This window comes from Pyxicephalus adspersus, chromosome 11 (genome assembly GCF_032062135.1).
Source record: "Pyxicephalus adspersus chromosome 11, UCB_Pads_2.0, whole genome shotgun sequence".
NCBI classification, from domain to species: domain Eukaryota; kingdom Metazoa; phylum Chordata; class Amphibia; order Anura; family Pyxicephalidae; genus Pyxicephalus; species Pyxicephalus adspersus.
This window is the reverse complement of record NC_092868.1, coordinates 42,535,403-42,560,740: the sequence shown is the minus strand read 5'-3', so window position 1 is coordinate 42,560,740 and position 25,338 is coordinate 42,535,403. Positions and strand designations below refer to the sequence as shown.

Here is a 25,338-nt window from a genome sequence, read left to right as displayed (position 1 = left end):
CTTTGATCACAAAGGCTTTCTTGGTGATAGCTATTTGCAGAGCCTTAACTCATCAATTCTTTTGTCTTCTCTGCCAGTTCCAAGGATCAATGGGCACCCTAAAGTGGAACGTATGCGCGACCCTGGAGGATATGACAGTGCATCCACCGTGATGAGCAGCGAGCTGGAGTCAAGCAGTTTTGTGGACTCTGATGAAGACAACACTAGCAGGTACGAGGGACAAAGTATGGTGGCTTAAGGTGGCAGTGAAATACATTTTTGCTTTATCCAACAAAGAGTTTTTATTCTTAAATGCAAGAACCCATGATAACCAATGAATTTATTCTGCTGAGGTTAGTCCAGGTTGAATTTTGATTGGTTGTCATTGCTTATACAGAAAGGCGCAATATCTTCAAATTAACATGCATATTTTCATTCATCTTGTACTGATTTACCTGTACTGGATCAGTTTTGTTTTATGGAGTCTTCTTTGGTGGAAGCATTTTTTTTATGGTTTAGAATTCATTTCTTATTAATGACATCAAAATGACATCCTTTGATTTAAATCTTTAAAGCGGACCAGGAGGTAGTACTGTGTGACAAAACCACATTCCTTTTGTATTGCACAATGATTTTGTAAGCAACTGTGCTGCGCATACTTGCTGATTATGGCAAAAGCTTACCACCCACCATGTTTTTTTTTCAGCTTTAATTATTTTAATTTTTTTAATGCCAAGAAAGACTAAAAAAATCAGATATACTGCACAGGTTAAAATTTGAAAGCAACCAGATATCTTCAGATAAACAAATACTGAAAGTTAAAAAAAAAACAAAACAAGTCAACATGCTTTTCGATTTCTGGTTGAAACAATCAATAGTTATCAGACATTCAAATAAAATTGAGTGTGTTCACAGAAGATTTGATATTTGTTTCTACAACATTAGGACTGATGATGTGATTATAGTTTGCTAACACTCATGTAAAGCAACCGGTTCACTTAAAGCCCAACTCTGAACACAACAATTTTATTGTAATAAAGATTTCTAAGGCTTTTTCTATAGCTTAGTATTCATATTCAGGTGTTTTTTTATGTCTGTTCTGGTATAGCTATATATGTTTTAGGAGAGAACATTTTGGATCCTATGTCGTCTGTTTGTTTTTTTTTTACTCCAACATATTTCATTCTAACCTAGTGTTTCTCAACCAGGGTTCCTTTGGGGGTTGCTAGGGGTTCATTGAGCAATGGGCAATTTGTGCCTCTAAGGTCAGTTTAACTGACACCAATGATCTTTATGGCTATCTGTAATGGCCAGCAATGAAAAGGGCATTTTTGCCACTGACCATCACGCTAATGAACTGTGAGCTCCTAATATAGTAACCATGATAGGGGTTCCCTGAGGATCTGAACGTTATTTTTAAGTTTCCCCCCATGTTAAAGAAGTTGAGAACGACCACTAAATCCTGTTCCAAGTTCTAAGTCATCAGTTTTTTTAAATATACCTTTACTGTAAAAATCAATAAAATATTCTAAAACAAAAAAAAATGTTTTTTTTTGCTTTTGCTGGGTAATACTTTCTGTGCATCCGTTAGATTTTGGCCTTGGTGCTCTTACTTTTCCCTCTTTTCACGGGGCCATTCAAAACAGCTATTTGAGTGTACGTTCAATAAATGTTTAACAGTAAACTCTGCAGCAACCTGGAAGTAAGGCAGAAGCAAATCACATCTTTTAAACAGGACAAGTATGTTTTGTCTACCCCCAGTGTCCCTATATATTATTATTACTCAGTATTTATATAGCAGCATTATGTTACGCAGCCAAAGTCATGTCATTAGCTGTCCCTCAAAGTGGCTCACAATCTAATGTCCCTACCATAGTCATATGTCATTACCACAGTCTAAGGTCAACTTTGCGGGGAAGCCAATTAATCTATCTGCATGTTTTTGGGATGTTGGAGGAAATCAGAGTACCCAAAGGAAACACAGGCAAACACAGGCAAACACAGGGAGAACCTGCAAACTCCATGCAGATAGTGTCCTGGCCAAGTTTCAAACCTGGGACCTAGCGCTGCAGAGTGCTAACCACTGAGCCACCTTATGTAAAATTTACCATCTATGGCTAGCCTAAAGATTTTAGTCCAAATTTCAGTTTGCAAATTTTACTATTGCCAAGTTTCTTTGACAACAATCCAAAAAAGTTAATTAGCAGTTGACCATTCACACTTTAATATTTGCTATTGTCAGCAAACCACTTCAGCATTTAATACTAACATTTAGAATAGGATGTTGTTTTCATAGAATTATAGTTGTATTATGTGGCCAATACATATAAACCAGTGCTTAGCGGAGTTTTTTTTAATGACAGCGCTAGGGCTAGCGGCTACTTGCGTGTTTGTATTGTCGAATGTGCCAGACAGGCCTGAGCCTGAATCAGTCTTAGTTAGATTCGGCATAGCTGGATGTGGTCAAGGTGTGTCTCTTCCCCAGCAGTAGCTTGTCATCACATTTCTCCTCTCTGCTTCTCATCTTAGAGCCCGGAGATCAAGCTTTTTCCCCCCAGGCTGCAGATCTGTGGGCACTGACAGGGGTGGGAAGTGTGCAAGATGAGAGAAGAGTTTGTTTTAGAGAGGATAGAACCGTGAAAGCTGAGAGACAATTTACAATGGACTGTCACACGGTTTGGATGATGTAAATCCTCAAAGACACAGCAAAGATACAAACAAAACCACAAATCTCATCCTGAAAAAAGAGCTTATAGAAATGGTAAACAAACTGCAAGGAGCATCATATCCTAGCTGGTGAACTGTCCTGTTTTAATATCTTCATATAGACTTTATGTAACCGACTTGGAATCCTGTAGATTCAACGTCAATCTGTATTTTTGAAGTGGAACTCAACTAAAACTTTTTTGTGTTATGGTTAGAGCAAGGAAGGAATGAAATCTCAGGTTTTGTATCTCCATTGTGCATATACTGTACACAGAAAGACATATATAAAACCTTGATACATTCAGCCCATAAAACATTGGGTATTTGAGTACACAATACAGTTATAAAAGTACTTTCCTTTCCCTGCAAAGTCCTTATTTTCTTCCTTCTGCTGAAGCTGGTAAAATAGCCCATTGGCAGAGCATTGGTCACAGAATCCCAATTACAGGGCCTGAAACATGGTATTCCCCATGCCAGAGAGCTAATGATCAATGACTAAAATGGGACTAAATCCTCTAGTTTTGTGGCAGGGCACAGCTATCTCTTCTTTCTCTTGCAATCTTCAGCCTTTATGACTGGCTGGGACAGCACAGTAGTTCATTCAGTCCCGATGGGTGCAGGGGACGCCAGGATTGCCAGGTATCCTGACAATCAAAGCTGAGCTCTAAATGCCGTTTTAAAAGTTAAATCCTAGTTTTGCATTAACACCAGTAAAGAGAAGAATTTAAGGATTCCAGAGAAAAGTATGTATTTCTTTTTACCTCTGTACTTTTTATACCAATGCTTTAAATCCTTATTTACCTTTATTCTTTCCCTTTTCAAGTTAAATTCATACATGTATCCATTATCACATACAATAGCTACTTGCAGACCTGTCTATAATCTGATAATAAGTCCGAGAGTACTAACAGATCTCCATTTGTGTGTCAATTGGCAGTCTTAAAAAAAATTTTGTGCCAAATATCCCTATTATTACATGACTGGGTATGGACAAACTCTTTGCAGATCAGACCACCCAGGGAGTCCAGTCAGCACCTACTTGGGCATGTTGAGAGGAAATCACAGATTATTAAGCATTAAACAGGTAAAAACAGGATTAGGTTATTTACAAGCTTATAAAAACTGTAAAGACAAGGCAAGGGATGATTCCTTTACAAGATCTGCTCCCCAACAACAATGTTATGTACCATCCCGCTCAGATTTATGCTTTTGTGCTAAATTGTGTATTATCTGCTGGATTCTATAAAAAAATATAGAAAATCCTGTACCGATCGAGTGACACTAGTGTAATAAATCCAAGCAAAGTCTGTTATGGCTGCAAAGTAACTGGAGTAAAGCTACAACATCCAGGACTACAGAGGATTTCTTCAACAGTCCAGTTGATTATATGATAATATTGACCAGATAATATTGTGGTACAGTTACCCAAAACCTACCAATGAGACCTTCAATGGCCTATCATTTAGTGGGTTTGGATGTCAACTAGGGTATTGTTTTCATTTGAAAATCTACAAAAGGTGATCTCATGTTACCGTCATATGCTGAATTGTTAAACTAGACATAGTGCTGCTCATTCATTGTTAGGTCAACACTGATAGACCTGGTAGGTCATAGCTCCTTCATGGTTAAGAGAAGGAATGGGCGTCTCCTCTTTTCTGGTTGAATCTGAGAAGAGTAGCTATGCATAATGTCCCTGTACAGGTATACATGAAAACAAGGAAAGAGAAAAGGTTGGAGTTATTTGGTAAACAAAAATGTATTAAAGTGAATTGTATTCAAAATCATTTAAGATACATTGGTTTGTATAAAATGCAAGTGAACAACTTAGGTTAGGTTAAATCTTAGTTATTTTCACTGAAATGTAAAAACCTTTTTGTTAGACACAGCTATCCCTGATTGCATAAATATTATGATCGCTAATAATGGACCCGACGCGTTTCACCTATCGGCTTCTTCAGGGGATTGTGTGATGATTGTTATAAATTTTGGATGACAGAGAAAATTCTCCCACAGGGATTGCAATGTGTTGTCAAAATATGCCAGGTCAATCTGCTTGCACCACTGTGACTTTTATGTGGAAAACCATTCACATATTTTGACAACACATTGGAATCCCTATGGGAGACATTTCTCTATCATCCAAATTTATAAAGTTTATCGCAAGATCCCCAAAAGAAGCCGACAGGAGAAACGCGTCTGGTTTCAAAATATTACTAGCGATCATAATATTTATGCAATCAGGGATATCTGTGTCTATGTCCTGTATTTTCATGAAGGAATGTTTTGTTATAACCTGCTGGGTTTTGTTATCTAGTGGCACCAACAATTATCCAAAGCTTTGGTTCCCTTCATTTTCTTATGGCCACATTAATGACATCAGTAAGATAAAATAAACCTCTACTTTCACAGTTTGCCATCAGCTCATTTATAAAGCACGCAACATCAATGAAGCATTTGGATCACCTAGAGGTTTTAGTATGACAATAAATGGTTGTCTTTCACCAGGATGTAGGTGGTTCTCAGGGAAAAAAAAGTAATGGCTGCTGGCAGTGTGAAATAACTGTCATCCTAAAAGCATATTAATTACAGCAGGAATTTCACAGTTTTACCAGGGCATGCAGGTCTGAAGATGAAAGGATTCAAAGACATTTTCTTACAGCAAAGTATTTTTACAAGGTCCTTTGCTATGTTTTAATGTTGTGGTACCATGGTCAGAGTAATTGCTGCAGAGACAGTGATATCCAAGGATATCACATAAAATACATTGTATATATATATATATATATATATATATATAAACTTTGCCAGCTTGCCTTTCTTTTTAAGAAATTTTTACATTAGATTCTGTTTACAGAATCAATTTTTTGTGTGCACAGAGAAATACCAATTGACACTGACATAAATCCATTATACTTGTTACTTGTGTGTGTACTGAACTAAATTCCAAAGAATGTAATCAACTTTTCTAGCTTCCTACTACAGAACCCCTCACCCCTATGTAATGGAAATGAGAAGAATGGTAGATGTTTAGTCCAAACCAGGACTAATGAATGAAAATACTCTTCATAGATACATCATGGTTGTAGTATGAGTTAGTATTGTCACCCTAGGACTTTTTAAAGGTTTACTGGTTTTATCAAATGAAACTACTGCAGCTACCAGATCTATGGACTGGTAAACTGAAGTGCATTTATTTTTGGTTTTTTAAGTTTTTATACCCTTTAAGTTCAATAAAGCCAAACTGCAGATTAAAAAAATGAAAATTTAGTGATAGTGAAAGGGTAGAACTGACAGGTTTTCACTACTACTATGGTACCTTGGTTGGCTGTGACTTCCTCAGTGACCGTCTCTATTGAGTCTTCCTGGTTATAGGTACTGACACATATAAGACACTAACCAATTAGAAATAAAATTTTGCTTTAATAGTCAGTGATGCCTGTCTAAACTTGCCTTGTCCTTGAGATAGCCATTCCTAAATAATTTTGCTTGGCTTCGGTCTAAATCCCACCTTACTTTATGAATATCAATGTGTTTTCTGCATGTAAAAGTCTGGCATTGCTAATACCCTGCATGGGTGAACAATTAGAATACATTTTACAGAGATGATTTTGATTTAATACCACATGGGAAATATAGTGCTTTTATCATAGTTTTTTTTTAAGAATGAAATGTAATTATCCTCCTTTATTGCACAGGTTAAGTAGTTCCACAGAACAAAGCACATCATCGCGTCTTATTCGCAAGCACAAACGAAGGCGACGGAAGCAGAAAATGCGTCAGATCGATAGAGTAAGTAATTGAGTTTTTTTTTCTTTTTCTGGCCGGTCACCTGCAAATAAAATGTTTTTTGTTGCCTATGCCAATCTGTTAACTTCCAGTTTTTATTCCTTAAACCCATGAGTTGATAATACCTAGAACTTAGTACATACACAAGCTTAAACAACTGTCACTGCAAACAATTTTAATAAACTTTTCCAGGGATAGAAGGAGTGGACGAGCACCATTCAGATATTATTTTTTGTGCTATGGAGGGGGAAAAACTGTGTTCTCAGAGTAAATAGGAATAGTCGTTAGCATCTGTCAGGGGCAGCTATACTAACATTATATCTTTAGCCAAGACAGTTGTCTTCAGTTGATGCAAAATTTCTCATCAACTTTTTTACATAAATCATTTAAGAGTTCAACTTTCTACTATTTAGCATGAAATCCAACTCTCAGTAACACTTTCTGTTTTTATATTTCATTAAGAATAGAAAAATGTTTAGAATCTAAATTTTAGCTGCCTGACAGGAATTCATTGACATAGTTTTATGTGAGAGAGCAATCAATAAAAAAGAATCCTTCAGTGTGTAGTGCATAGTAGCAGCATAGAAACTTCTATAATAACTCTATTAGGAGTTTCACAGGTATACCCCAACCAATTCAGCTTGTGATTACTGGATTATATTAATGGTATACAGGGATAAAGGAACAAGAAGAGCAGGCCAGGGACAGTTTGTACCTTCACTAATATTATGGCTCCTTACAGCCACCCAATGCTGTGAAATGAATATAAGTAGACCTAAGCAAAAAACAGTGCAGGATTCCTGTAATAGGTGTTATTTCTTGTATCATGTAATGTTTAAAGAATAATGTTGCCTGGGTCCAGTTTAAGTTTAAGTTTGCTGGTACCTGATAGTTTTTTATATTTACCCTGTTTACCTGATAATCATTTATCAGTGATTCGCCGTTGATTTTTGTGAGGACTTTTTTTGCCTTATCTGTTGTGTAAGTCCACATTGGCAGCACTTTTTAAATCAGGAGTTTTCATATTTCATTCACAAAGCCTATTGTTATCTGATAGTCCTGCAGCAAAAAGATTTCAAACTCAAACTCCAAATTTCCTTGGAGACAGCAAAAATGGGACAGGAAACTAATTACCATAAATCTGTTCCTGCAATGGTTTATATATGAAATGTACAAAGTAAAACCATCAGAATTCTTTTCTAATAGTCTTGTGTGTTCTTTACAGTCTTCGTCCTTCAGCAGCATTACAGACTCAACCATGTCCCTAAACATCATCACTGTCACCCTAAACATGGGTAAGTACCAGATGTAATGTGCCGCCACCCTGGTAAAGGTACATTTTATTCCAGTGTGGGAAACAGACATGACAGAACTAAACACTGCTTAATGATATATATAATGTATAAAATATACAGTGTTTACTACCTAAAGAGACAGGTCATCAATTCCAACTCCAACCTAAACATTGTGTTGTTTTCCTATCTATTGAGGAAAACAGGAAATCGTAAATTTTGGCTATACTACCTACAAAATTTTATACAATGATCATCCAAGGCATATACTCATACAGAACGTATAACATAAAAACAAAAAGTAATGGCAAGGGAATCCGTTAAACAAATTAGAATGACAAAGTAAAAGAATACAGGATAACAGTATAGGATAATGGCCTGAGACCCAGTGTTTCGGGGTAAGGAAAGTTGGGTAAACAGTGGAGATGGAGGTTTTAGAGCCAACTTTTTGTGGTAAGGAAAATCGGGTTAACAATGTAAATGTGGATCTGACACCCAATGTTTCAAGGTAGAGGAAGTCAGGTTAACGGAGGTGATAGAGGTCTGAGACCCAGTGTTTCAGGGGTAAACAAAGTCAATTTAACAATAGAGATGAGTAAGGAAAATCAGGTTAACAGTGGAGATGGTGATCTGAGAATCAATGTTTAAGAGTAAGGAAAATCAGGTAAGCAAGCAGAGAAGTTGAACATTTTAGACCCAAAGTTTTAAGAATAAGCAAAGTCAAGATTGATCCGGCCATTGGTTTATATGTTTTATGTTTTCCTTTGTCCTTTTCTCTACCAGAGAAGTACAACTTTTTAGGCATCAGTATTGTGGGACAGAGCAATGACCGTGGAGATGGGGGAATATACATTGGATCTATCATGAAGGGTGGAGCTGTGGCTGCAGATGGCAGGATTGAGCCCGGCGATATGCTTTTACAGGTATAATATGTGGGACAGTTTGTGATTTTGTTTCTATGAAGAACGACATTTACACACTAATCAAACATGACAAATTGCTGTTTAAATAAATACTGCAGACAAAATTTCTATTCAGAGCTGATTTTTATCCTAACAATCTCAAACAAATGTTACAATTACTCTGTTTGCCTTTTCTCATGTGAATATTGCAATGGTGGCAAACTGATTTGTTTATTATTATACCCCTAAAGGTTAACCTCCGACCTCCATTATTACTATTATTGTCAATGATCCATTTAAATATTGCCTGTGCAGTTTGCCATGGCTGCTCAGCCACCTGCCTAATGTTGTGTGAACAGTCGAATGTAGATCCATCTATGTGGCAGAGGGAACCCTGTGGTGATCTATTGAATCAGGGCTGTGGGCTTAACTTTATGAATGAGCTCTAAAATGTGCGAAGCCCAAAGGTGTATAACAGAAAGGGGATATTTACTCCACATTTTAAATGAGACCATAGACCATCACAGCCAAACATCTGTTTTTCACTCTCAGGTTATTCCTATGGGAGAGTTTATACTCTACTGGACGACAGAGTACAATTTTTCTCTAGTATTAGAAAGTTGATAGAAATACAAATTCATTGGCAGGTAAAACACCACTTTTACAGTATATAGTATGTATGTCATCTGTTTGTAGCTGTCTACCTGGAGTTGAGCTAAGTCATAGCCATCTACTCTGTTTAAACATCACCCAAACGCCACTATTAGGGTTAAATGTCTAAATCATGGTTCTGGTGGGCCTAGGTACATAAAACTGCAGAAAACTTAAATGATAAAACCAGTGTTCAGCAAACTGATACAAACCAGTGATTGGTTGCTATAATCTGCTGTAACTCCCTTTCGTATTCAGTGTGTCTTGTAGCATCACATTATCCTTGTGGAGAACAGCGCGGTATCACTACCTAAACAGCAGCTGACATAGGGCTGATTATCACACAGCCTCAAGAGTCATTTACAAGATTTCTTGTGTTTCTTTGACTTTGCTGAGAATACACAGGGGATGGTTTAATGCCATCACAGGCTCATGTCAGCTGCCTTTGATATTACTAAGCTTCATATATACTGGGAATTGTTTCCCCTTTCTCCAACCTCCCTATTTACAAGGAGAATGCAGGATAAAAGTGCTGCATGTTAATATGTCCAGGGAAGCAGTCTTGTACACTGAATATAGATTTTTCTGAAGGTTTTCCTCATATTTTTGCAGTGGGTAACAAACAAGAACAAAAGAAATGGATAATGAGTGCAGAATGTGGTCATAGAGTCTCTGTGTGACTACATAACAGAATTGTGGTCAGGCAGTAAAATAGTACCTGCTAGAACATGAAAATGTATATAAAAATAACTACCGGTATATATAATATTAATAAATGATACAGAGTCTATACAGTTAATTCACTAGTGATTTTCTGTTTGCTTATAATTTTACAGGTAAACGATGTGAACTTTGAGAACATGAGCAATGATGATGCAGTCAGAGTGCTGAGAGAAATTGTATCTAAACCTGGGTAAGTATGTGATAATTGGTGTATTAAAGTAATTTGGTAGCTGTAATTGTTCATTTGTTTTTATGTATACAGGTAGTCCCCGGGTTGCATACAAGATAGGGACTGTAGGTTTGTTCTTAAGTTGAATTTGTATGTAAGTCACAACATGTTTATTTTTTTTTTTTAAAAAAGCAATTAGGACAGATGTTTGTCTCAACATATTAATAGGCAGTGTGGCGACAGTTACTGTAAAAAAAACCTCACTGTGAGTTAATCACAAACAATGCAGAAAAAAACTTTATGAAGCCTAGACATTCATTAACTTCTGGAGCAAGCTGTGGTTTGATATGCAAAAAGAAACAACTGCACTGTCATTAAAGAGTTACAAGATGTTGCAGAAGTGCTCAGTCCATAAGATCACCCGAAACCTCAGCTGTGTTTAGCGAAAGATTTCTACTGCAAGTCATGCAAACCTTTCCCCTTTCCTCCCATCAAGCCTCCGTCCTGCACATGAGTGAGCAGGGAAGTGTTAGTTTCTAGGAGTCACCCGTATGTCAGATGTCCTTAACTTGGGGACTACCTGTATAGGGTAAAAAGATCTTTGATGTGCATATGTATCTAGAAAATTGCAGTTGATTTGAATGGCACCACTATTTGTTAAAAAAACACACTATTCTGTAGCATTATGGTGTCCTGTGTTAGGAGATGAGTACTGTGTTTTCTGGTCAGCTGTGGTGTGTTGCCAGGCCATTCAAATAAATAGGCTGCCCTAATGTAACTTATAGTAATGCATGGCTTAACATGCATGCACAAATGCACTGAACAGGAAAGATATGAATGGGCCTTTAGGTACAGTTACTGTGAAACATACAACAATAATTCCAGTACACTGCAGTTTTATTTTAAATGACCCCCAATGTACCTATCAGCAAAGCCCACATTCAATGCACCTTTGTAAAAATTGCTGCATGTCCCTTTGTCAATGCATCAGCAGTCAATTCGTATTTAACCAGTTCTCTAACTTGGTTCTCATTAAATGCACTTACTATTTAGGAAAAATATCTTCCACAGCAACAGAAACTTTATCCCCGTGTTCTTCAGCTCCCACATTAGCACCTTAGCATTCAATATGCACTTTTAGCTTCAAAAGAAAAAAAACAACACAAGAATAGCAAGCAGCACTAAATTAGTGTTTTATATTTCATGTGGTTTCCATGCCTCCCAAATGTTTAAAATTGCTTTGGTGTGAAGGAGCTTTAGAGAGGGCTCACATAAATACATGTTCAATGAAATGCATATGTCATTAGGTTGATAGTCTCTATGGTAACCATTCCCAGTGTGTGCTGCATTAAATTAGCAGAGAAGTGACATAGGTATTATGAATTAAACGAGGTATGGTCATTTAGATCCTTGTGGTAGAGATACAAAACTGAGAACTGTGTTCTCAGTCAGAAGTACTGACATTGATAGACAGGGCCATCTTCAACATTGAAGCAAAGACCTATCAATTCAAGTCATTCAATTTATACACAATTTGTATTTGCTTTTCTAATGTGGATTATACAATCAGATTGTAACTTGCAATGTAAAAGCTCATTCACACTAACACACTTTAAAAGTGATAAATGCTGACTATAAAGGTTGTTCACATTTGTGTGCTATGGCTATGGAAATGCATGAAGACAAATCAAACGAGAAATCATATTGAAAGGCCAAATTGTCCACTAGGCCTTAGGTTAAGCACTCACACTGGGTGATTGTTGCGGAAAAAAAAAAAAACCAATTGAGTTCATCAAAAAGCAAAAATCTGTTATGTTTGCAGCGTCCTTGTTTAGCAATTTGTTGTAAATGACTGGACAGGGGACAACTCTCCATACTCTTTGGAGGAGGAAGCAGCACAGTGTCTGTGGTCACTCCTTCCACTTCCAATTACTTTTACCCATAACCCCTAGAACCAAGGATAATCTTTTATGTCATACTGTCAATTATAATTTGCAGATGGAATATTAGTATATAGTCAGCTGTATTTCCTATTTACAGACCTATCAGCCTGACTGTAGCAAAATGCTGGGATCCCACACCTAGGAGCTACTTCACCATCCCACGAGGTTAGTGATGTGTCACTGTTAGCAGTACAGGTGCTCTATGGATATCTGTAGATAAGATTGAAGCTTATTTATTACAATAATGTCATATGTTCTTTGCTTAGTTTGCATTGCTTCTCATTATTGTAAAATGTTGGTTATTTTTCCATTTTTTATGAGCATTGTCATCATCCATGTTTTCCCTGCAGATGAGGACTTTCACATTTGGGATCCAGTTTATAAAGTGTTCACCCTAACTGATTATTTCATCCAAAGGGGATGATTTATTACTAGGTGCAACATGATAGAGTAAATCAGTTCCTGGCTTCTTGTATGTCTTAAAGTTAAACTCTATTCTTACCTTCTGTTGTGTGGGCTCCTCTAATGTTCTGAAAATGCCTACTCCAATTACACTGCACACTGTGAGCTTCCCACAATGTACATTAGATATTTAGGCAGTTCAGATATTCACCTCAGAACACCTTCCTGTGGAGTGGAGGGCAGATTCATCCCTCCCCAGGCCACCGCTTTTATTTCTTGAATTTCATATTTTTGGCTGCCTTAAAAAACAATAAAAAATAGCTTTTATTTTGCTGTCATTTCCAAAACAAATCCATTTTTCCAGTAAATGTGTGCAATGTCAAAAGTGGCAATGTTTCATGAAAAGTGCTGCTCAATATCATTTTTTTCTTTGGGTCATGTCCCAAAAACAAGTGATGACAGTTCTTAGACTTGCCTGCACCACCAGTCTCCTAGGGTTATGGCAAGCGGTCTATTTTATGGGTTTCATTGGGTCAAAATAGATTTGACTTCCATAGAACTATTGATAGAAGTCTACTTTTAAGGCAGCACATGCACAGTTGAATTCGGAAGCCGGGGACACAACAAATTACTGTAAATATATCTACCTAATGGCACCGCTCAGATAGGAAATGCCATTTACATTCACATTTTTTGTACAGATGTACCTATAGTAATCCTTTACCATTGCAGCCGCCTTTCAGCCAGGAGGACGCCATGTTATATGCTTGGTGCTCTTGGCTGGTATCAGTGTGAAGGCGGGTTATGGGTTTGTTTTATTTTTTTATAAAGGAGAACAAGAATGAAAAAAAATACATACCAATCAACACCATTTCTGTAATATTACAGCCACAGCCACAAACATCTCCGGGCTTATTTTACAAAAAAATAAAGTAAATCTGTCATGGTTTGCTGAGTTTTTTACAGTGAGATATTATTTTGCTGCCTGCATGTTTGTAGACATATAAATATGGGTCCAAATGACTGGAAATATTTCTTGAATTCCAAACATCAGTGCATCAAAACAAAGGCTGTTATTTTCTGGTCTGTATAAAAAACCCCCTTAGTCCGGCAGTGAATTACGGTCAAGCAAGAGTGAACTCAGTGACATTATCCAAAAATGTAGTATATTGCAGCATACTTTTTCTTAGATGCCGTGACTGCCTCAGTTTTCTATCTAAGACTGAAAACACTTCCTTACTATAGCATATCTATGGGGGAGCAGTGTTTGTCGCCCTAGAAGAGGAAGTATGCGAGGAATACAGAATGCATTCCCCTCTCTTTATCTAATCACCTGAAACTGAAACAAAACTGGACAAGTAGGGAAATCTGTCGGACAAAGAAAATTCAGTGATACGGAAAACACATGTTGTAAGTTGTAGTGTATCTGTAGAACATTTACCAATTTACACTTAGTGGGTGGTTTTACACTTGTGACAAGCTTGAATTGTGTCTTGTTGCACCAGTCTCCGTGCTTATAACTCCATCTTTTTTTGTCTCTTTTGTTCTGTTTGTAGCTGAACCCGTGAGGCCGATAGACCCAGCTGCCTGGATCACTCATACCTCAGCCCTGACGGGAACATACCCCCGTTACGGTATGAGCCCCTCCATGAGTATCATCACATGCACCAGCTCCTCATTAACAAGCTCTATACCTGAGTCGGAAAGTAAGTCACACTGCAGCCCCCCACACTGTGCGCAGGATTGATCCTGCACTGGGGCAGCAGTGTAACCCTATCCTAAAATCCTGCTAACCGGCCAGACTCACTTGTCATTATGCCTCCTGCTTGCTTCTTCCAGCCCGATCTAGTCATGTAACAGGTACTAATGCATGAAATAGAGTAGTACTAACAGAATGGCAAAGGGTATAGATAAGCACACTAAAGCTTTCTACCCAACCTGCCATGTCACATATCATTGTGCTTTACAAACTAATGGCTAAATACAAAGATGGGGTTTGCCTAGGACTGATTAAAGAAAACCTGTGCTAAGAATGTAGAGAAATTGCCATTGCTGACCTTTACTAATACTAATGTATTTCTGGGCCGGTCCTACTGACCTCTACTTGTAAAGAAATACTAGTATTTTTGGGCCAGTCGAATGGTTTTCAGCTTTTTGAGATTCTGACTTGAATTTGAAACTTTGACTTTCTAATTGGAATTCTTGTTCTGAAAAAGCATATTAAATTATTGAAGCCACAGACAGCCAAGCAGCTAGCCTTTTCTCAGAAGCAAGACAGCATTGGCTGCCTCTGTTCATCTATTAGCACAGATTTCCTTCAAGAGATAATTTCTAAAGAAACCTCCCCTCATTTATATTTATTTAGCTGTAAGCTATCATGTCACGATCACACTTTTAATATTTTATATCTTTATAAATATAGGGAATTGTATCATTTTGTCTGCAGACCATTTCTCCAAAGGCATTATCATGGTTGTGGCATGATGGCGCCATCTGGTGGCTGCACTAGGGTCATCAAATATTCACCATAAAACCTCTGCTCATCATTGCAGGACATATAGGAGTACAGGCCTCATATGACACTCAATGGTGGCTTTGGAGGTCACGTGTATATCTATCCTTGAAAAAACTGTAGGTGCTGTAGCAGTGCATCAAAATGTTAAAATTTAAAATAAGTTTAATACACATAGGGTTCAAGCTGCTGCAACAACCAACTGCTGGCAAATAAATGAAGATCAGCCATTATTTATTTTTATCAATTAAATGCTTTTTTTTTTTTTTTTTTTTTTTTTTTTTTTTTTTTTTTAATAAGCCCTGAAGACGTAAACACCCTCAAAAGATGTTAGCTATCAATTGCAATAATTGAACTTTTAGTTGGAATGAACATGTTTTGGATTTTAACAGTTTGGTGTGGCTCTTCAGTCCTCAGCTCTTTCACCAGCATTAGTCCAAAATGGCCTTGGACACCCATTGGTGAAAACAAAAACAGTAAGGACCCAGCACCAAAATGCAGTGGTATTAGCACCTCATGCACCCTCTGTATTTTTACATTGACTGTCCAGAGATACCAAAAATACCTATTAGCTGCTAGGATATGAAAAAGGTTCTCCACATCAGTTCTCTGTCAAACTGTTTGCTTTGCTGGTGTGATCGCACTGATACTGTAAATGTTTGTGCTTTGAGATTTATGTCTACATCTTTCCATTCTGTTTGTATTCGAGTATGCCTCTGTACCAAAAAAAAAAATCCTCTGTGGTTGAACTCTGACATCTGTTTAATAGTCTGTCTTTGTGCGTGTGGAAGCCTCTCTCAACTATAACCTCGAGCTATAGTGGGCACATTGTTGAGGTAAAGCGATGCATACAAATTGCTTTTCATGGAAGCTGATTTCCATGCCTATTTCTCTCCAGTTTTGTTTCGGGAGAACAATATAGCCAGACGTGTAAGAAACCCTGAAATCATTTTACAGGTTTAAGATCAGATATTGCTGCTATGAGATGCATAAGCGTAAAAAAGAAGTATACCAACATTACAGTTTCATTCAGGTATTTTAGAAATGTAAACCTTTTTATTCTTTTCAGCAGTAAAATCTTTAAAGAAGGAGTTTTTTGCAGTGCATTACTGCATTTGTTGTTTTTTTAAAAAGATTTATTTGAAACAATATACCTCTGTGGAGAGTATGTTGGCAGCAGAATTGAAGCAGAACTAAACCCACTGATTTAATTGCAATCAGGGCATGCCTCTGATAATACCTGTCAAAGTGGCCATTTTGTTTCATTTGAACAGAACTTTCAAACCTTTAAATGGTTGGTGCCATGGCTGATAACATGCAACACCATAGTAACTGCAGATCAACATACTGTAGATCAGGGATGTCAAACTCAAATACACAGAGGGCCAAAATTTAAGTCGTGGACCAACCTTGAAATTTATTGAAAAAATTGAGGAACTTTTTTCTTCTCATTAGATATAAACCCTTTTCATATGGAAACAAAGAGGTTTTGCTTCACATTCAATCCGGAACAAGCTTAAAATAAAGAAAAAGGCATAAAAAATGTTTTTCAAATTTTATTTAAGAAAAAATCTTATGCCTCTTTCTCTATTTGTAGCCTTCTGAGTAAAATTACAAAGGTAACCTTTTTGCACAGGCTAATAATATAATACCAATATTCTATGAAAATCCAACCATTCAAGTCCATGGGCCTTGGAGTAACAAGGAAAAGTACAGCTGAGGGGGAGTGCTGGAAATGCCAGACGTGGCCAATGCGGAGCTAAATCTTTTGAGTGGCCCGCCGCTGAAACTCCCTCTTCATTGAAATAGTGTCACTACTAAAATTCCCGGCATTATTTGCGTCTATAAAACAGTCCAATGCGGGGCCACGCATAAGCAGAGAGCCCGCTAGTCTATAGACGCAAGTGATGCCGGGAATTGTATTACCAGCGCTATTTCAATGCAGTGGCGGGCCAGCTGCAGTTCATATTTAGGATTCTTTTGGGAGCCAAAAAAAACGACGTTGGGGGTCAGGGTTTGACAGCGTTTGACACCCCTGCTGTAGATGAAACATTCCCTGGGTGTAAAGTATAGGTGGGATAGGTCCCAGCTTTAAAGCACAACTAAACTTTTCATTTTTAATCAGCTAAATATATTTCAGATGCATGGCAATGAAAGCTCTTGCAAGTCAGTTTCATTTCTTTCGAAGCAGCCACATCCTGAGTAGAAAGTTTTGCCCCTTGCTAGCAACTGCTCTTTGTGGTAAAATGGTCTTCCTGTAGATGTTTGACATGCACTCTACCTTGGCATTTATTCTTTCACCTTTTTGAAGAAGACCCCTCTGTCCTTTGTGTCAGATCACATAGGTATCTGTTAAGGCAAAGGGGAGTGATGCTGTGTTGTATTTCCTGTAGACATAAGCTACATACACACGTCCAACAGTTCTTGCCCGATTGTCGGCTCAGGGCTGATATCGGGCGAAAATCTGCGCTAGTACTGCGCCAGTGGTCCATCGTCTGAACGACCGTCCTGGCGGATCCATGGACGATGGACAACTAACAATTCTAATGCAAGGGAAGGGGGGGAGCGCGCAGCAGGGTGCCGATCCCTCATTCTCCCCCTCCCCTCTGCATGGAGCAGAATGGTGCTGTATGTACAGCATTTGTTCATGCATCGTGCAGTGCTAGCCGTTAGAAAAGATTGCGAAAGATCTTTTCCAACGACCATTTTTGCACGTGTGTATGCGGCTTAATTGTCACTACGATCTGGTATTCTGTTTGGTGACATTGTTAACCTGTGCCAACAATTACTGGTTTGATTGAAGCTCTTATTCACTTTACCGATCGAGGGAAATTTGGTAAAATAAATACTCGCACAGCTGTCATTTTTCTTTGCCTTTTAATTAAAAACTTAATTTGACAATATTCAGGATTAAGCAGAGATATCATATAAAGCAAACATATAATTCTTCCCAAAAACAGTGTATAGCAGGATACCTGGTCCTCTAGACATGACTTCAGCATCCGCCACAGTAAAATAGTAAGACACCTGGCCTTTCTAATGTTACTCCAGCATCAGGACTGACCATGGCATATAGAAAGATCATTTTTCTTTTGCATGTGGCTGTGAAGACATGATACTTTTTGCTCAAGCACAGATGGTCTGTTAGAAGGGATAGATGTATGACTGTATGTAGGCTTTCACTTACTCAAGCTGACGGCAATAGAGAGGGCATATGGCAATGACTATTTATTCCTTGTGGGCCTCTAAAAACAGGGGCACAATTGTAACTTCTAGATTGTAAGCTCTTCGGGGCAGGGTCCTCTCCTCCAGTATCACTGTCTGTATTCGTCTGTCATTTGCAACCCCTGTTCAATGTACAGCGCTGTGTAATTGTAGGCGCTATCTAAATCCTGTTTATTATTATTATTATTATTATTATTATTAATAATAATATTACTAATAATAATAATAACCCTCCTCTCTGCTACTATTTATCCTTCATCACTAGTTACATACATGGGGAGACATCCAAATACTCCAGCTTATAGTAAACTTCTCACTGAAAAGAAATAATGAGTTCTGAAATGGGAAGTAAGAGTCTAGGCAGGTTTTTACCAAATAGGGCAGCACTATCTGTAGTTACAGTATTACGCTGAGTGCCATATCCTTGTTAGTACAATGTAATAATGTCTGTATAACATGATTTGCACAAAAGTTGCCATATCTTAGGGCTGTTTTGCCAACAACAACCAGTCAAGTGTTATTTTCCACTGTAAACTTGAAACATAATAGCTGCCATTTGTTAGATTTTCTTTAGATTTTCCCCTTTCATAAATTGCAATAGAAAGTAAGTTCCTAAATGAAAGTATTTTATATTCCCAATATTTGCAGAACTGGAAGATTCTCCGCTGACAGTAAAGAGTGATATGGCTACAATTGTGAAGGTGATGCAACTGCCAGATTCAGGTCTAGAAATAAGAGATCGAATGTGGTTGAAAATTACTATCTCCAATGCAGTTATAGGTAAGTTTGCCTTTGTAATATATGCCTATTGTTGTATAGCCAGGTTTACTGTATATGTTTGGTTTAACTATAACATATATATAATTACTTATAAAAGTATCATGTCACATTTTCTATGCATTTTTTTTTTCAAAACCATAGCTGTTTAGAAAACAGATAACAGAAAACCTGGGCACTAAGGTGTTTAATTGGAAATCATTCTCCCTGTATACATGATTTAAAAGGAACTTGTCAGGTTATAAAAAGCTCTAGGGTTGTCATTATTATCCTTTTTAGTTATTTAGTGAGTCATTAAAGATTGACTGCACATTAAGTGCACAGATATTTTTTAACCTTGTCCCTAGCCCCCTCCCTATATTATAAGTACCTTGTCCTAATTCAGAAAGAATTTGATGCTGCACAGCTTTTTGTCAGAAACACCTCCTGAAGCTTTGGGTATGAGATCTTCGTAGAATTAAATAGAGATTGCAGAACATATTCGCAAACCTAACAGGAGATTCTGACAAGTATTACACCAAGAGAACAGGAGGCTATTATAACATCAGTCACAAGATATACTTCTGAGATCATTTAGAATTGCATTTGACCTGCTTTAGACAGGTTATACATTTACAGGTACTTGTATGGCAATGCAAAACCTATCCTACACAAACAAATCTCATAGAGACACATGTACAAGTCTTAAGAGGCACAGGTCTGCAAATAACTCATTGCATAATAAGCTACTGTTGTTTATTTAGAGTCAATTCAATAAATATTCTTTGAACTATAAATACAAACAAATTGTACATTTCAGGAGACGTTATACCAGGTGTCTGCTAAGGTGAGTTTTGATTTTAATATAGTTGTCTGGTTTTACTCAGCAGTTCAGGCAACAGTTGAGTTAAAGAGTACATCTATAGATTTTATTGACTATTCTGAAAACCATTGTTCTGAGGGTGAAAGGTTAAACAAGCGTGACAAGCAGTAATTAAATCAGACTCTGGAAAGATGGTTGTAAGTTAATAGAGGATGAAGGCTGGCCTATATCAGTTACATACACAGATCTTTTTTTCACTAGCATACAATGAGTGACACAGCTGTACATCTGTGCCTATTTGTCACTGTGTGAGGTCTGCACTGTCTTTATTTATAAAGTATTCACTTCTTAAGACATTTTAATAGTGTGTTAAAGGATATTGACAACAATGGGGGTTGCTATTATTACACAAGAGATCTATATACTAAATCAGCTGCCCACTGCCTCCATCATAATTTACCATCATTTATTTATTGAATTAAATCCACCCAAACATGTTAAAACCTAGTTTACTAGTGTCCAATTCCAGTCCAGCTTGTATCTGCTTTATGTTTTCAAACCTATACTTTTATCTGTATTTAGTACATGACAAGGGATTCGTAAGCCACTATTATCACAGCTCCTCTATGCCTGAATGAACATTCCCCCTGAATTCTATTTTTTTGTTTTACAGACCGGATCTGTACAAAACTACCATACATTCTTTTTTAAGGAGATTTCCTTTTAGCCTAATGTTTTCTTTTTCTGTCTAATATACATCAGGACAAGAAGTGGGGGGAAATCTCCTCAATGGTGGCACAGGCAACAACAAAAGGGGGATAGGGGTTTTGTTCGTGTCTCTGATAAAGACTGTTCTGTGATACAACTATAAATAGACAGGAAGTTGGGAAAATATTCCTAGATACATAGACAGGGATGCAAAGTAAGGGGAACATAACTTTAAACAAAACAAACAATAAAGAATTAAATTGCAGAAGTTGGGTGTTAAAGGAGATCCATATTTTCCTTGCTGGCCTACACAGCAAAGCATGGTTCCCTTGCTAATGAAAATGCTGCAAAACCTGTACTGGCAAGAGAGAGTCAAATATACACACTTATTATTCTTACCATCTCCATGGGTTCTTTAAAGTGATCTTAGTGACATTAAAACTCCACCAATGCCACCCCCATGCCCAGTTACAGTGCCTTCCTGTCCAATGACATTGACAGTCTTGTTAGACACTGAATTGTTAGGTGGTTTATACAAGAAGCCTGGGACAGTTAGGACCCAGTAACAAAATCAAACTAAATCAAGGAGGGGGACAGAAGAAGTTTTCCTGTGTGATAATGGAAATACAGGTGTGGAGTACAGGTACAGGTTGGAAAAATGGAGTACAGGTTCACTTTAACCCTAGAAATAAAAAGTGGCCCTAGTGAGCAGCCATACTTGTTCTAGGACAATAATTCATTTAAGATTACACTTTTGAAAAAAAACAGTGGATCCAACTTGACAGGTTTACTTTATACTGTATATCCCTGACAACTGCACTTTTCACTTGCTCTGTGACTAAAATCATGTGTAAACATGGAAAGGTATGGAAGGTACTATCGGACTACATCTGATCTTTTGACCACAGCACACTAAATAGTACAGTAAAAACAGTACGGTACATTAAAGTACAGTAAATAATTCAAAGTGAAGACAAGTATTTAAGGTCAGTGGTGACCCTCTATAATAAGCTTGTTTGAGTAACCTCAAGGAGTCAGGGCAGCACAGTGGTTTAGAGGTTAGCACTCGCATTTGCAACTCTCGGTCCCAGGTTCGAAACTCGGCCAGGATACTATCGGCAAAGAGTTTGTAATTTCTCACTGTGTTTGTGTGGGTTTCCTCCAGGTGCTCTGGTTTCCTCCCACATCCCAAAAAACATGCAGTTAGGTTAATTATCTTCCCCCAAAAATTGACCTTAGACTGTATTAGAGATTACCATACATAAAGACATTAACATATGACTATGATAGGGACATTAGATTGGGTGCCCCTTTGGAGCACAGCTAGTGTCATGACTATGGACTTTGTACAGTGTGCCATAATATGTCCGCGCTATATAAATATTGTGTAATACCAATAATAACCTATTACCCAGAAGTCTTTGCTGCAGTATGACCATTTTCTCTTCCTTCTCCTGCAGGGGCTGATGTTGTAGATTGGCTCTACACACACGTAGAAGGTTTCAAGGAGCGTCGGGAAGCCCGAAAATATGCCAGCAGCATGTTAAAGCATGGCTACCTCAGACACACAGTGAACAAGATCACCTTCTCAGAGCAGTGCTACTATGTGTTCGGAGACCTGTGTGGTAGTGAGTATCACATTCTGCCTGTGTATTGTCACGATGTACAGAAGTTATGAACAGTGCGAGGGACATTGTCTCTTCTAGGGCAGAGAGTCAGGCAGAAAGTGAATGTGCCTCTTCTATATGTATGCAGCCTTTAGGAAGTGGAATGTGGCTACTGACGCAAAATCTGTGACCTGAAACCGATTATGGGGCTGTAGCCAATTGCAAGCAATCAGGTCAACAATGCTACCTAATGTTTATTTCAGCCTTCATAGATTAGCCCTTAGGTATTTAAATTATTTTCAAATCAATAATTCAAATCACATATGGAAACATTTCTAACATCTCTGCAAGCAAGCTGACAAAGAGGCCTGTCCAATGGCACCGCAACACAAGTGGTCACAGCAGTCAATTTCCCAAAAAAACTTTATTGCAAGCATTGTGTGCTTAAATGTGTTATTTTCATCATCCATGTATAAATACCACAATGTCTAATTCACAGTAGCTCATGTTAACAATGCAAATGCCATATGCAGTAATTCTTGAAGAATTTTACCAAATTGTGTGGTATTATAAAGATATACTTCCATTAACCCCCCCAATCTCACAGGCTTAGGTGGACTTTCTATAGTCCCCATAGATTTATTCTAGTAAGTGGTCATGATGGTTGATCAGCCTAATACTATTACTACTATTAGTATTAGTACTATACTACTTAGATTTCTCTATTCTGCAGTAAAATAAGTGGTACAAAAAATGGTAGTTATTCACAAATATCTGTAATGTCAAATACTTATTAGCTTCCTAACAAGTCTCAAGTTTACCTCCTAACTATAGCAGGTAAATTTGTTCTTTAGGCTTATGCTAAGTGTTTGGTACATTCAGCCTGTGCTAAGCTTTATGTATATACAGAGTAGTACTTCTGGTACCCTGAATGTTTTAGGAAACTTGTTTGTAATTGCAAACAGCAGTATCCATCCAAAACTTTTTTTTGGACTTAAAGCAAAACTCCAGGCAGACAGCTAAATACAAAATGAAAGCACTTTAATCTTACTGGTCAGTGAATTTGTGGGTTTTGTGCAGCAAATCTTGTAATTTACATACATTTTCTACATTCAGAAAAGTGATGCCCATCGTTCCTAACTAAGCAATTCATCTTTCTGATGCAGGAACTTTGCCTTTTATATTGTCTGTTCAGCCTCCCAATTTGAGGATCTGCAGCTGCATTACATAGCAATAATGGTAAACCAGAACATAGCAGTATGTGTACTTACTGACTAGCAGTATGTGTACTAGAAGAATGCCAGCCAACGTGACAAATTCTTTGACAGGCAGAACAGTAGCCTTGTATATGTATTTCAGAAATGTATTTAGCTGTTTGCTTGGAGTTGCATTTTAACCCTAAATAATAAATACCAAGTCTAATTAAGGTTGAATTCCATTTCATGTTGGCTGCATACAGTTCTTCCCATATGTCTGTTTTCCATGTCATCCAATTGCATATAGTTATCCATTTATGTAAGGTCACTATATACATTGGCACCATATGGTTCGGTGTTTGTTACATCCGAGTCATCCATTTTCAGCATACTGAGCATTCTGCATCAGGAGTGCATTAGTCTTGCTTGTTAATCAAAGCTAGTCTGCTGCCCGTTTATCAGATAAAAACCCAGTACTCATAAGGAAATGAAGACCAGGAAATATGCCGTTACACTAATGATATGCTGAAGGCAGCTGTTCACTTGTCTTCATTTGGTAGTCATTTGTAACCAGGTTTCATAAAATATTAGTAGTATACCATTGTTTTTTTAGCACTGTTAATTTCTCATGTAAATCATCAGTATCATTTTCCTGAATATTGCTTTACCAAACAAAATAGCTGCCAGCAACACTTTGAATGGTAACGTTAACATTATTCTCCATGATATAACTGATACAAGTCATTTGTATTTACTTATCAGATGTAGCGGCACTGAATCTTAACGATGGATCCAGTGGGGCATCTGATCAGGACACACTTGCTCCTCTCCCTCATACAGCCGCACCCTGGCCTCTAAGCCAGGGCTATCCATACCAGTACCCTCTAGCACCACCTTGTTACCCCTCAACATACCAAGAGCCAGGATTCAGCTATGGCAGTGGCAGTGCAGGAAGTCAGCACAGTGAAGGTAAGTAGAACAGGCCTATCCGGTACCCCCTTCACTGCCTGCCTTTCATGCTTTCTTTTGTTTGTGTCCAATGTGCTTGCATGGCTGCCACTTCACAAGCAACAACTTCAGCTTAGCTTTCATTTGTCAATCTGTGTGTGAATAGAAAAAAACATTCACTTCATGTCTACTCATGGAACCTCTGATAGTTCAGTGCTGGCCTCTACAGGTGTAGAAGTATACATAACCATTTTACACTGCAAATGGAGTTTTTTGACAGATTAAGGCCACCAATGCCACCCTTGCAATTATTTAAAAAAAATCACAGCATATCTAGCTAATTAGAAAATTGCACATATCAGTTGGTCACAAACAGAAATTGTAAAGGGTTATAGAATAAGTGGCTTCAAAGATCAGCAAGTGATGTTGTGCAAAGGACATTAACCATCAGCAGCCAGACCTGAAGAGTTTAGTTAATGAAGGATGTTTACTGATTGGTTGCTGAGGGTTACTGCACTTTACACAGAGCTCTTTGCCTCCCTTAATAAGCATGTTATTGTAGATTTGTTTTAGTAGAACAGCTATAGGATTATGGAAATGTGTAGGCAGCTCCGGTTTTGCAGTCTTGTGCTTTCTTCTATAATTCAGTACAGTAACCTGCTCCTTTATCCCGTACTGTATGCCTCACTGTTAGTAACTGTGTTATTCCCTTGTTTTGTGCTGAACAAGCATTAGACTGAAGGATGCATGGAAGGAATGGAGGAATCTAGGTCATTCGGTAAGCCTAAATCTCTGGCCCCAAGACCAGAGCCCGAGCATGTCCATCCGGATCCTTGTGGCCCTTCCTTCACCCACCTAGACCATTCCCAACCTCTCTCCAGCAGTCCACTGGGTAGCAACACAACAAGAACCATTTGAGGGCTCATTGCTGAATACACCCCCATAATCGAGTCTGCCTTGGTGCTTCTCATATTGTGTTGTGGGTTGGGCAGTGACTGTAGGTATGGAAC

General features: G+C 37.9%; 1 protein-coding gene across 5 annotated transcripts in view; it reads left to right on the top strand.

The window, feature by feature from the left end:
* Positions 1–25,338, top strand: part of DVL1 (dishevelled segment polarity protein 1) — a 104,103-nt gene that overhangs the window by 70,315 nt on the left and 8,450 nt on the right. The window contains exons 5-15 of one of the 5 annotated variants that reach the window (XM_072427101.1): positions 78–210; positions 6,381–6,474; positions 7,697–7,766; positions 8,547–8,686; positions 10,153–10,229; positions 12,249–12,316; positions 14,110–14,259; positions 18,939–19,070; positions 22,038–22,205; positions 24,143–24,349; positions 25,058–25,106. In XM_072427101.1, the coding sequence (XP_072283202.1) occupies positions 78–210; positions 6,381–6,474; positions 7,697–7,766; positions 8,547–8,686; positions 10,153–10,229; positions 12,249–12,316; positions 14,110–14,259; positions 18,939–19,070; positions 22,038–22,205; positions 24,143–24,349; positions 25,058–25,068 (1,250 nt within the window). In that variant the 3' untranslated portion in view covers positions 25,069–25,106. The remainder of the gene's footprint in view (positions 1–77; positions 211–6,380; positions 6,475–7,696; positions 7,767–8,546; positions 8,687–10,152; positions 10,230–12,248; positions 12,317–14,109; positions 14,260–18,938; positions 19,071–22,037; positions 22,206–24,142; positions 24,350–25,057; positions 25,107–25,338) is intronic. The other 4 variants (XM_072427098.1, XM_072427096.1, XM_072427099.1 and 1 more) reach the window with 4 other exon arrangements.